The sequence below is a fragment of the Atractosteus spatula genome, chromosome 3, assembly GCF_055471065.1.
Source record: "Atractosteus spatula isolate fAtrSpa1 chromosome 3, fAtrSpa1.hap1, whole genome shotgun sequence".
Taxonomy (NCBI): domain Eukaryota; kingdom Metazoa; phylum Chordata; class Actinopteri; order Semionotiformes; family Lepisosteidae; genus Atractosteus; species Atractosteus spatula.
The window spans coordinates 68668356-68681889 of NC_142708.1; the positions used below are offsets into that span (position 1 = coordinate 68668356).

Here is a 13534-nt window from a genome sequence, read left to right on the forward strand (position 1 = left end):
TGGGGTACACCATAGTAATAAGCAGTAGTAGTAGTTCAGGTGGGGAGCTGCATCAGCATGCGTAGGCTGCAAAGGAACAAGTAATAGGTTTATCCCATGCTAGAAAGAAAACACAAGATTTTGGCTGTGGAGCCTTCTTCGGGTGTAATAATAATAATAGTTTACACTTACATAGCACTTCTCAGTGCCCTCCACTGGCCCCACTAACACCTCTTCCAGCAGCAGCCTTAGCTTTCCCAAGAGGTCTCCTGTCCAGGTACTGGCCAGGCTCACAGCTGCTGAGCTTCAGCAATCTGCCAGGTGTGAGTTACAGGGTGGAGTAAGGAGGTGGGGTATGTGGTGGAGTAAAAAGGTGGGGTGCAGGGTGGAGTAAAGAGGTGGGGTACGTGGTGGAGTGAAAAGGTGAGGTACAGCTCATTTCCTCAGAGTCAGCACCTTAGAGCGGGGCTATGGGACTGTTTATACTGGAACGGAGGCTGGGAAACAGTCTCTTCCCTTCATGTCTGTGTTAGTGTGGTTGCAGCGCTGAAATCCCTGCTCCTGTGTGTGTACCTTTCCCCTGACCGGGTTAATAAATGTGTTGTTCAACCCTTTTTCCCTTTTTCCTACGCCTGCTCCATTCCGTACCGAACCCTGTGGTCGTTACATTATTCTTCACTCCTTGGTGTCTGGCTGGGCGCAGTGACACTGATCTAACAGCCCGGATCTTCCACGTGACCAGTGACCATGCTTTCACTGTGACTCGCTAGGGCTGCAACTCTCTTCTGCAGCTGCCCCCCAGACTGCCCCAGCCCCGTTTCTCCACGGTGAGAATTAAAATCGTCACTCCCTGGTGCCTGGGCGCATTGACACCGATCTGACAACCGGGGCGCCCTGCCCTCTGTCCTGGGGTCACGGGCTGTATCGGGGCGGGGCTTGCATGAGCCCTGGCAGGAGGGTTCTGCTTCCCCCTGCTGGTTAGGGTGCGCCCCGCTGTCTTGAGTCGGCTGATAAAACCGCGCTAATCCAGCAGTCACCCGGATCGCTCATTTCTTTTTACACTCTGGTGCAAAAAGCGTGACGTTTCAGCCAATGATCTGGTGCAGGTGGGCTTAAGGCTTCCATTATCTGTGCCCCGAGGCTGCTGGGGGGGCTCAGAGCCAGGTGTTGATAATGGGGGGGGGCGCAAACTGAGCTGCAGGATAATGTGGCTCGGTCTGCCGTGAGCAGCGGAGGTGGAGCCAGTCGATGAAGCCTCAGAACAAATAAAAAACTATTTAGGAACACCCACGCTGCTTTGATCCGATTTTCCATGTGATTAGTGAAGCTGGTATATCTGCTTAGCGCATTTTCTGCATTGCTCCGGCGGCAGTGGGAAGTCAGGGCAAATCAGCACAACAGCGGTCAAGCGCTGTCTATCTGAGCCAAGTGATCACGTCAAGGAGCTCCAAGAACTGAATTGTTGTAGCCTCAGGAGTGAAATACAAACCAGGAGGACGCCAAGGGAAACGAATGGGGACGTGTATTTAGAGCTGAGAAAAGGAGGTACCTCTTCACACAAAGAGTTGTGGGAGTGTGGAACAAATGACCCACTCATACGGCTTTTCCTTGTTTGTTGCCAGAAGCGGCTGGATGAGATCAATTAGCTGCTGAAAAACAGACATGCCTGATGGGCCAAAAGGCCTTCCTGTCGTTTGCCAACCTTATATTCTCACGTGATCAGCTGGGAAAGAGCAGAGCACAAGTTTAACTGCGTGTTAATAAATCTGAAACCTAAACTGCAAAACAGGAAAGGGGTGAAGGTATTAAATGCGGTGAACGAGTAAACGGTCATTGATGTTTTTAGCAGGTCACACCCATCCTTAAATGCCCCACCACATGTAATATTCTGGTTTTTTTCAGGAAACAGAAAAGCAGCAAAGTTAGAGGTGAATGGCAGAAGTTCACAATCTGTACTGGTGTCACCGTGAATTTCGCATTCAAGCCCAGATAGAATAGCCTGAAATGTAAGGAGATGTCTTTGTGATTAGATTTGCAAGCCCAGCTCGAATTGAAAGCGAGATCAGCCCAGGATGCTGCTCGGCTTGCACCATCCTCAGCCCGCCGTGTTTTGTCAAAACAGATCTGTCTGCAAAATGCTTAAACTTTCACTCTTGATCTGAGCATTTGTGGTTTGCTTGCCCATTTGAGATTTATTGACTTCTGGGAAATCCCCTGTTCAATAATTGGCTTGGCAATCGCCCTCAGAGGCTTACCAGATGGGGCTGTCCAATAAGAGAAGGAGCAGAAAATTCAAACCTGCAGAGACTCCGACAGACTCACGCCAACACGGAACAACCCCACAACAGGCAACAACCACCGCCATTCCTGCAGGTAAGAAGCCATTTTTTACATTTAATTTATTAAAGCACGAGACCACATAACGAATGTGGGCTGCCCTTGCGCCAGAACAGTGGTTTTTATTAATGTTTCTGGCAACTAGATGAAAAAAATTTCCCGGAAGAAATTGCCCTATCCTTCTGGCACAGTGAACAATGTTTAACTTGTTATGGAGCTATTTAGAAAACCACAGCCTGTCTCAGCCCTATTTAAATGGCCCCGTGGGTGTGGGTTGTTAAGGTTAATTATGAGTATTAATCAGTTCAAGCCCTTCTTCCAATAAGAGGGAAGACATCTTGTGTTTGTTTGCCGAGAGTGGTCTCCTTGACCTGATCCTGGAGGAACACCACAAGTTCAGGAGAGACTCAACTCAGCTGTGTGCGTTCACCTGTGCCGAAGCACTTCTGAAACGAAAACGCGAGGAAGGCTCCGTGTGATCTATTCAAGCAAACAGATCAATGAAAGCGATCGGGTAATGCAAGAAGCCCAAGAGGCATGAAAGAAGCCCAGCAGGCATGAAAACAGAAGAACGCGCGGTTATGTCTGGACCAGGGCCAAGATCCACTGGCTTAAAGCATTCTGGGAAGGAGACGCTGAGTGAGCGATGCTTTCATTTTTGAAAACGTTGCCTCAGGTCTGACAACAGGCGAGTTCTTCTGATGGGAGTTCCCCAGCTCCCATCAGAGCCCAGGCACAACAGCGTTGTTAGAAAGGGTGTCGAGTAACTCTGGTCTCTCCAGCCACCCTGCAGAAACAGACGACAGTAAGCCTGCAGTCTGCATTTGCTGCAACAATCTTCTGTCCAGCAGCTGTGGTTGATGTGCATGTCTTTCAGCAGGCTGGGCTGCTGAGTTTTAAGTCAAAGTTTTTTTAGCCTGGGGAGTTCATCTGTCGGCATCCCCTCACTTTCATTTTAATCCTTTTTTTTTCAAGGGGAGCAGACATTTACTGAGTGGACTCTGAGTGGGCAGCGATCTGGGCGATGGCCAGCAGTAAGTGAATTCGAGGGCATATCTATGAGCTGCCCTTCCCCAAACAACATCAACCACAGGAAGGAAACTGACCGAAGATCATTTTTTTGTTGCATTAAATTTAGTTAATTACATACATATGCATTTCACCACACCGCCCTATACAGAATAGCTTCAAGTTCACAAAATAGTTCATGAGCTGATCTTAAATGTTATTGTTACTCATAGTAGTTAAGTAGCAGTAGCAGTACGACAGTGGTAACAGTGTTAGCAGTCCAGTTTAGTGAGAGTTATATACAGTAAGTAGCAGCAGTATTACAGTAGTAATAGCATTAGAGGTAGTTTTAGTAGGAGTACAGTAGTAACAGTATCAGAGGGAGTGGTATTACTGCTCTACTAATTAATAAGGCCCTTAGTGTTATTTACTGCAACATGTAAATGCACAACTTCTGACATCATGTTAAACACTGTTTCACACAGGTCATGTCAGTGATTTATAAAAAAACCCAAGTGTGGTGTTGCAAAGTCCCACAGCTTATCCAATCTTCCCTCTTTGTCCTTCTCCCTCTCCAAGCGATTTGGGAAAGGGACTGGTGCCTGGCTCTGTCCAACATCCTGGAGGAGCTCCTGGAGAGGGAGTACAAGAAGCTGCTCCTGCTGCTGGACGAGATCCCAGCCGGAGTGAAGGAGAAGACCGGGAGGGAGGACCTGCCCCAGGTCATCGTCTCTCACTACGGCCTGGAGGGCTCCGTGAGGGCCATCCAGAGAGCCATGAGGGCCATCCCCCGGAAAGACTCCAGGGTGCAGGGCCTGCTGGCGCCCTTCACTGCGGGAATCCTGCGGACAGGTAGGTGTGATTGTGCCACGTGTCCTTCCCCATCACTTAAGACATTCATTGCCATCATAGCATTTAAATTCCATCTAGTTTGGATTCGCCAATTGTCGCTTCACGTTGTGGCTCACAAAGACCCCTCCACCCCCCCCCCCTCCCCACCACCTCACGGGGAGAATGTCATTGGGCGGATGAGCTCCTCTGACCCTCCTACCCCTAAGGAGCCATCCAATCTGGGACCCTGCCAGCTCCACACCACCACAGCCGCCGAAGGGGAGAGTGAGTGTCGACAGGAGCCCCATAACTTCAGTAGCGGAATTAGCCTGGATTGGAATAGAGGTGTGGCTCTCCAGAATGCATGGCAAGCTCACAGGCACCCCAGCAATGCATTGGAACATGATTTGTTCACATTTTCTTTTTAAATAGACTTGCTAGCGATTTCTTTGTTTTTACACTCCTGAAAGCAGCTGGAATCTCCTCTAAGACCTTTATGACCTGCTTCAAGGTGTTAGTGGCCTGACCTTCCAGTAAGAAATTGACTGCATCGAAGTCTAGCCTTTTTGTCTTTTGTTCCCCTCTAGGGAAAAAAAGCACTGGGCCTCAGATTGTACCAAAATCAAGTCAGGACCAACCGGGCTTTCCCTTCCTCCAGTGTGAGTACGTCTTTGCACAATTCCTCCAGGGTGTCTTCCGAACAGAGGACTTGGATCAGAGTATGAATTTCCAAACCAGAATTATTTTGTTTTCTATCGTGGTACGTCACCAACTAAAGCTGATTTTTAGGAACTGTAAAAAATAATGAAACATTTTTTAAAATAGTTCAATCACGAGTAGCATATTGGCCCAGTAATTAGCATTGCTGCCTCACTGTGCTGGGACCCAAGATTCAGCTCTGGGGTACCATCTGTGTGAAGTTTGCTTGTGCTCCCTGTGTTAATGTAGATTTCTTCTGGGTCCTCCAAGTTTCCTCTCACAGTCCAAAAACATGTTAGTGAGTCTATGGACCTCTAGCAAAATTGACCCTGGTATGAGTATGTCCTCATCTGCCCTGTGATGGACTGGAGTCTCATCCAGGGTGTATCATGCCTTGTGCCCATTGCATGCTGGGATGGGCTCCGGCTTCCCCGTGACACCGTACTGGATAAAGGGGTTAGAAAATGGGTGGATGGATTGTGTAATCATTTTCTACAGCAAACAAAGCGGACCCCTGCTTCTCTTTTTGGTTCGCCGAACTGAAGCTGCCACAATACCAGTGTGTTCATTCTGAACTGCAGGCGAGTACCACCTGAAAACAATGGCGGATTTTGCCGGCGCTCCCGAGCGACAGGACCGGCTCATCGCGCAGCTGTCCTTGACGCCCGCAGAGCTGCGGGAGAAGGGGGCGGAGCTGAAGGGGAGGAGACTGGCGGAGCAGCTGGACCTGAACGTGACGGCAGCGAGGGAGCTGGCGTCTCGCGTGGACCCTTACTTGTACCAGGGGAAAGTGTTCCCTTGGCAATACCTCATCCAGATGCTCCTGCTCTCTGACACGGGGCCCGAACGTCAGGACAACACTGCTGGTCTTGTCCCACAGCAAACGGTCCTCAAGCACAGGGGAAGGAGCTCACCAGTGAGGCCACAACACTCCACAAGGAGAGGCCGGAAGAAGGGATGTACTGTACTGGATGAGAGCGGTAAGCGGGAATCGGCAGAAGGCCTCCATCAAGGTGGTCATCAGACACAACCAGATCGTTTCGAGGCTATATCCCGTGTGGGACCAAGAGAGGAGGAGGAAGCTCGGGCTGTTGCATCTGAGCGTGGTCGGTATTTCACCCGAACATGGAAAAAGGATTATCTAAACACAAACCATCTTTCTGAAGAACAGAGCACTGTGGGCTTAAGGAAGGGGTCTGAGGTCAAAGATCAGATCCATAAGCCTACTGACTTTAGTCCCATCAGGTTAAAGGCGTCGGTTCCTGATGAGCTCTTGGATGAAGAACAAGAAAGTCCACTGATCCAACAGGTTGAACTTTCTGACCTCCAAAGGTTGATGTCTGGCCTTTCTCTGGATGAGGACATCCCTCACAGCTCCATCAGCCTGGGCTTGAATCCCACCGCTGACACCAAATGCCAAGACAAGAGCACTGATGAAACCAAATCCCTGAGCCGGTGGGTGAGCTGGAAGGCAGACAAGGATGGCGTGAGTGAGGAGGAGGTAAGGCGTCAGGTAGTGAAAGAGACCAAGAGGCAGCACAGAATGTATCGGTGCCTGAGCGCACATGACTGCACTGTCTATCGCAGTGGGCGTGAGGTGCGCCTGTTGTGCACTGGGCGGAGGAAGAGCGAGTGCTTGACACACAGTGGTGAGCCCAGGGTGAAGTTCAAGTTTGAACTGCAGTACAACATGTGGACAATGGGAGACATCTGCGTTACAGACGTGGTCTTCCTTGACGACGCCTCCATCCGGAGTTACAGGTACAACCTGCTCTGGTTCAAAAACTTCCACCACACTTTCCAGTTTTTCCTTGACAAGATGCTCTTTCCAGTCCTGGCACTGTACACAAAAGCTCAGAAGGAAAAGGTGCATGAAGTACCAGAATAATTGGAGAATAATAGAATAATCATTGGTGAATAATTAAAACTTTGAATTGCAACTCACCATGAAAAACTACAACAAAGAGGACAACTCCGTCATCCCTCTCTGGAACTAATATAGTTGTGCAGTAATACTTTCCTCGTGCAGGCTTTCCTTTTCTGCTCCAAAACATTAGCATCTTGTTTACTTAGAAAACACAGGTGAATTCTGGTGCTCGTGAGTCCACTCTGGGAACCGCTATACGTAGTCATGACGATACAGGGTGTGGCCCAGGATCATCCGTAATTGTGTGCTGTATGTGATGTTCTACCACCTTTAAAAGTAGACGTGTTTTCATGTTCCTGTATTTCTGCTGAATTCTCCCTTGTGCACAAAAACTCTTTTTTTAAATTAATTATTTCATAATCATTTCACCGTACCAGTGTTATATCTACAAAACATCTGTCTTTACTTGCTAGGACACCAGCCAAAAGACTCATTACAGAATGATAACATGACAGTGATTTTGGAAGTGAAACCAAGACCCAAGCAAGTTAATCTTTCAGTAATATTTAGATTTAGGCAGAAAGAAATCAGATTAAGTAATCTCAAGTGCATAAAAAACACAAGTCTTATTAAGAATGTACACTTCATTTGAATTAAATCAACCCCCAGTGATCAGATAAAGCATTCATGTTTTGATTAAAAATATTCACTTTAAAAAACGTGTGTGCATCATTTATAATTCATCAAAACAGGAAGTCACTGAAAGAAAGGCACTGTGTATATTCCAATGTAGAAGAGTAGCTCAGCTGCCTAATGCTGGCGCTACTTGGGCATCTGGGTGAAGAATGTCTGTCTCCTAGCTCTGTGTTTCTTGCAAGTTAAGGAAAAGTACAACTCTTCATCTTTTCGGCAAATTTTGCTCCTCTCCAAGCAGATGAAGCAGAAGCCATGCCTGCAGCTCTGGCACCTGACATATTTGCAGCCTGTCGTGTGCATGAGCAGGCTGTGGCACAGCGGACAGGAGCGGAAGATCGGGCACCCGTACACCAGGCTGCTGAAGTCGGTGACCGTTGGACAGGTCAGGAGGGTGGCCACAAGCTCGCAGGAGGAGTTGGCACATTGCCCGGGGCTGGCGCACTCGGGGACGGGCCAGCGGCTATGGCACGACCAGCAGAAGAGATGGGGCTTGCCCTGTTTCTGGGAGCACAGTGGGCACTTGACGTAGGGGCAGGGCGCCCCACAGGTATCTACGGCCCTCTTCAGGATGTGGTCACAGGTCGGGCACTGGAGAAGATGGCACAGTAAGGAAAGATTGAGAACACACTGCAGTCCCTGGCTTCGGTAGCATGACTTCCCAGCATGCCCCACTATTTGCTGTTTGCAGTTGCCTGGTCTCATGACTTCCGGGACCTCTGTGGTACTTATCTATACTCCAAGTACACATACAAACTACTCCAGCTGGTATATTTGATCTAACCATATCTTATTTTCCACATTTTTATTAATCATTTCAATATGCTTTTTCTGGTAATCCTTAACAGTAAGATACATGTTCAAAATATGTTCTCAGGAATATATTCCTTTTCCTTAATCAGTGTTCCAGGAAGCTCCCCCCCTGTTTTTAAAGGTCTGTTTTGTTCCCTACAGAACTACACCCTCTGCATTACACACAGTGAGCTGCCACCTCTATTTATTGGGAGTAATGTCAGAAATCGTTAAAAAAAAACAACCAGAAAGATGTTGTGTCCACTTGCCTTCTTGTAAAGATGGGAAGAATCCAGAAGGATCTGGTTCACTTTCTCCTCCAGAGGCTTGAGCTCCGATTCCGGCAGCTCTGCCAGATTCCGCACCTCCCTCCATTCCCATTGTGTCTCACAAACTGGGCAGCCGAAGTCCAGGCTCTTCTACAGCAAGAGACAGATATGCACCCATATTACCCCCTCTCTAATTGCCTCAGTGGTTTTGCCCTGCACAGGGTCTTCAAGAAAGCACAGATCACATGATTTAACCTGTCATGATTCACAGAGCTTCCCCAACACCTGTGGAGCGGGCAACAGTGGAACAGTGAATTCTGGGAGTTTGTTTTTTCTGCCCTGCCCACATTATTGAGTAGCGGGTTGCTTAGTTTTGAAGATGACATTAGTGCTGATCTCGGCATCAAACTCTGGAGAGTGTCGCTGCTATCCAGGGGGCCTGTCCCTCAAGTATAGGGCGCAAAGGAAAGGAAGCCGGTCTATTGGAAAAGGTGTTAGTGAGGCCGGTCCTAATGCCCCCGTATAGTGCCGTCCTTCAGATGAGACATAAAACCAAGGTCCTGACTCTCTGTGGTCATTAAAAATCCCAGGGCGTTTCTTGAAACGAGTAGGGTGTTTCCCCAGTGTCCTGGCCAAATTCCCCCCGGGCCTTTACCAATCATGGCCTCCTAATAATCCCCATCTCTGAACTCTGTTCTCCTCCCCACTGAGAGCTGGTGTGTGGGGAGAGTACTGGTGCATCATCCAGGTGGGGCTGCACACTGGTGGTGGCGGAGGGGAGTCCCCCTTTGAGTGGTGTGTCCAGAAAAGCACTACATAAGTATAAGGAATTATTATTATTATTATTATTGGTAGACATGTGGGCAACCTACATACCCCCACCAAGACCCATGGGGCAACATGCAAACTCCACATAGAAGGTGTCCCATCCCAGAATCAAACCCAAGACCCAAGAACTGCGATGCAGCCTCACAGCCACTGCTGCTGGTAACACCCATTAACAGGGAAGCTGGAAAGCGAGCTTACTTGATCCAGGCACGTCTTGATTAAGCTGATGACTTCTCTGCGGCTGACTTTGTGTCCACAGGGACTCTGCATGTCCTTACCTGGGAGGAAAGGGCTCTGTCAAGGAGGCACACAGCACAGCCAGATTCAACAGCTTCTTCACATGGGACCGTCGCGGTTCCGCACGGGCTTGTGCCCTCGCCGCTCCACCCCGCCGGTTCGTCCCGCAACACCGGGGGCGCGAACCCGGGTCTCCGGCGTAACGCTACAGGGAACCACCGGAGTGACCTAAAGGCGGCTGGGGTGCCCGCTATGCGCAGGGAGGGGATGACGTCACCGTGCCGAACTAGCTCCGCTAGACACACAACAGGACGAATCAGAATCACTGCAGTGAGTCACTCATTTACAAACGCACACTAGAGCTCTAACAAAACTGGATATATTATTGTGGTAGTAATACAGTATTGGCAACTCTCTGCAGATCCACGGTGTCATTTTTATCAGAGGAACCAATGTAACATAACCCAGAGCAGAGTATATATCTGACTGTAAGACTGATGGTCAGTTTCCATTTTAAAAAATGTCACTGTGGTAAAACTGCATTTTAGAAGAAGCTTAAATGTAACTAAACTGAGGAACAGCATCTCCTTAACTGAAACAGAGGTGCTTGTATTTATGAGCTCCGATCTTCGGTGCACTATTTCACATTCAGCAAATAGACAGCAGTCCCGGAGACATGGATGAGAATTTAGAGCTGGACGATTGCGCGCAGAAAATAAGGAGCTTCACACAGCGAGTCCTGCATGCAGCATCGTCTGAAAACAAAGAGCTGGCATTCTTCAGGAAGGGGCTATGTATCCTCGGATCACAACCGCATAAGGGATCAGCCAAACGAGATCAACAGGCCTTCCAGGTGAATATTGCAGAAACCCTGCAGGATCGTCTCTTTGGTGAATCACTGTCTCCACCTTGTGGGCATATTTAGATATAACAGCCCACAGAGCTATCCATCTTCACAACAGGGACGACCGATCCTGGCGCCCGTGTGCGGTAATATAGTGGGTTTTGGAGTTCATCATTAAATCGTAGATTTCTAAAGATTGAGAAATATCATCAATCTAGCAGTAGATCTGTCAAAGCTGGTAAATTAGAGATCATTTGGAATGTGGACTCATTGTCTTTTCAGGACCAACTGCCTTCATTAATTAAATTACAAATGACTGGATGAATAATTGACGTGTGTTTCTAGTACCTAGAACTGGTATTCTTTTCTCTCTAGGATTTAGCATAAGACTGACTGGCTTGGACTGTCTTATAAGGCTGATCCAAAACAGCCATTCTCAGCCACGCGAGTCCTCTGGGTATCATTCCAGTCGGGCTCTTAATCAGAGTAATCGATTACTTCAATTGAACTGCTTCAAACAGGCTTGTTAACCAGATTGTTGGCTTTTTATTCCATTTCTGTTCCAAGAGCCCTCAACAGGCGACCCACACCAGGTAGGAAAACACCTTTGATTGGAAACACCTGACGCTCTGCCCGGGGTTTTTATCAGCGTGCAATCGAAACCAGTTTCGGAAGTGCTCAGCGCTGGATGGCTAGCGAATTTTCTCACGCATGTAGTACAATGGCGAAACGGATTCGGGTCTGACAACAACACACATTGATCGTAGCTGCTCTCTCAAGTTTTCGTGGTGTGAATGACCGTATCAATCTCAGCTAAGCGGTACATTGGAAGCGCCCGACGTGCTCGTAGTGTGAGGCTGTTTTAAAATAACGGTTGCAAAAAAAAAAACACGTTGGGTTGTTACAACTATTAATAACAACTAATTAACATCGACAAAACTCCGTTGTCGAGCCGTTAAGAATCGGAACGGAAGCCGACACAGACCTGCTCATAAATTAAAACACCAGTTTGACATACGGAAGTCATTAGCTTTGATTGATGTCGCCTCAATCACACAAATAATGTGCATTAAAACAACTCCTGGGAGACTTCGGGTTTTCCACAAGGAGACAAACCGTTCGGAGTCCTACAATCGCGTCAGAGAGCCTTCGCCTACTTTCCTACGGAACCGCATTGCTGCCGTCAAGGAAAAAAAAATTCACCCCCTTATCTCGTAATTACGAGAAAATGATTCTCCCGTACTTTACGTGATCACGCGATAGCCCGATTGTCATATAATACCTATATCGCTACGTGCGGACTTGCAGTTTTAAGCAGTGAAGCCGATTGCACGTCTCACTGTTCATAACGGAGCCGTCATCACTTTGATCTCTAAATCCCACAAAACCGGTCCTCATGCTTATAACGATTCTGTTCATATTTGCTCAAAATTGCAAGATTTCATTATGACTAAACTCCAGTCGAAAGTAAAACCGTACAAATTCTGCAGCGCTGGACAGGGACACTAAACCGAAAGTTTCAGCCAAGTTCACGGCAGCTTCTAGATGCGTTCAGTGCACAACGTTAACGGGTTGTACATACACTGGAGTAAGCACTGCTATCTCGTAATTACGTGATAATTCGTAATTACGAGATATGGGGGCGATTTGTTTTCCCTTGGTGGCAGCAATGCGTGTCCGTACTTTCCTTATTATAAACGAACACATCAGTAGAGACCCTCCCGAAATACCGACGTTACTCTGCGGTTTCTGAATCCAGACGTTGTCTGGGAGGCATCCGATCTGGGTGTTTGAAAGGCCGCGACGGACAAACTCCCCGACAGCCGCAGAGCTGCGCGTTTACAGCGACGGTACTTAAAATTGTAGTGTCTTCCTTAAGCTTCACTCGTCTCGATTCCCGGAAGTATGACGGTATCTCACCGCCTTAACCTGAGTCAGCAGGTATTTTAATTCTCATCTATGGTGCTCTATAGTCTAAACAACTACACAGAACTGTAAAATCACACATAAAACGCAAGGATCATTTCTTATTCTGACGCATTATACACTATACACAGTACATGTATTTATATGGATATTGAATAGCGTAAGAACTACGGAGGCTTCACGCATCAAGCGAGTCACTCGGTCTGGATGTCCTGCGGGCTTGACGTACCGATCTCTGTGTGGGCCGGGCTGCGCTCTGGTTCCGATCCGCCTGCCTTCTTCTCGCCCGAAGCTTTATACCTGCCTCTGGCTCCCACGCCCTCCCGGCGGACCCCTCGTTGTTTTCTTCCCCTGGGTTTCGTTTTCTCCTCGCTGTGCGTTGCCGTCTTCTTCCTGGGCATCTCCTCCTCCTCCTCCGTGCAGTAGCAGGGCGAGACGGGCGTCACTGTCCGTCGGGCCTCAGAGCCGAGCGGTACCCGAATAGCCCAGAGTTACGTTTACCGGTAACGCGGACCTGTGCCCTGTACCGCCCAGGAAAGCCCCGGTCAGTGCACTTGTGTAACAACAACAACTGTACAAATTGTTTCACTTTCTTCTCCCGCTGTATTGTAAGGAATTTCCACGAACCGCGCAGACAGTGTGGGGGGTAAATAGCGCTTTTCATCTCAAAACACTTTACACGTTACAGAAGGGGAGCCCTCTTCAACTCCCGTGAATTACTGCCCCGCACCTGGACGATACGTAGGGGCCGTTCTGCACCAGCAGCCTGGCTGTATAGCAGACTGTGTAAGGAAGTGAGAAATTGCTTCACCGATCTTCCCACAGGGGAATTTTTAGGCTTGTAGAAGCCTGGAGCAGAACAGTGTCATGGGATTTTAAATGACCAAGAGGTCAGGATTGCAATATCGCATCCAAAGGATGACACCTCCTCCAGTACTGTCCCCAGTTACCATACTGGAAATTCAGGTTTGGAGGGAAGAGCGCCACCTACTGGGCTACCCACAGCACTTACAGCAGCCAACTCCAGTGCTTGGATCCAGCGACTGTCGCTTGGAATAGCTTGGATAACTGATTCAGACTGGGAGAAAGGGACAAAAACGGGCCACAGCACTCGCATCGGATGCAGTCCAGAACTTTTCAGAATGTATCGAGGGTCGATTCTGAAAATCAAAAAGGCATTTCTTTTTTTTTTTAAACACCTTTTTCCTGCTCTTTTCCAAGATC

The 13534-nt window shown here is 48.3% G+C and overlaps 1 protein-coding gene across 2 annotated transcripts; it reads right to left on the bottom strand.

Annotated features, from left to right (window-relative positions):
* Positions 1–7273: 7273 nt before the first annotated feature.
* On the bottom strand, positions 7274–12925 carry LOC148838416 (uncharacterized). Of its 2 annotated transcripts, none has more exons than XM_088911261.1 (4): positions 12540–12925; positions 9502–9581; positions 8476–8625; positions 7274–8005 (listed from the first exon to the last, which is right to left on the bottom strand). In XM_088911261.1, exons 1-4 carry the CDS (start codon positions 12709–12711, stop codon positions 7544–7546), a joined length of 864 nt encoding a protein of 287 aa, XP_088767387.1. In that variant the 5' UTR covers positions 12712–12925; the 3' UTR covers positions 7274–7543. The 2 variants fall into 2 exon arrangements, with proteins under 2 accessions (XP_088767387.1, XP_088767386.1); XM_088911260.1 differs by lacking the exon at positions 9502–9581 and adding an exon at positions 9582–9835.
* Between the last annotated feature and the right edge of the window lie 609 nt (positions 12926–13534).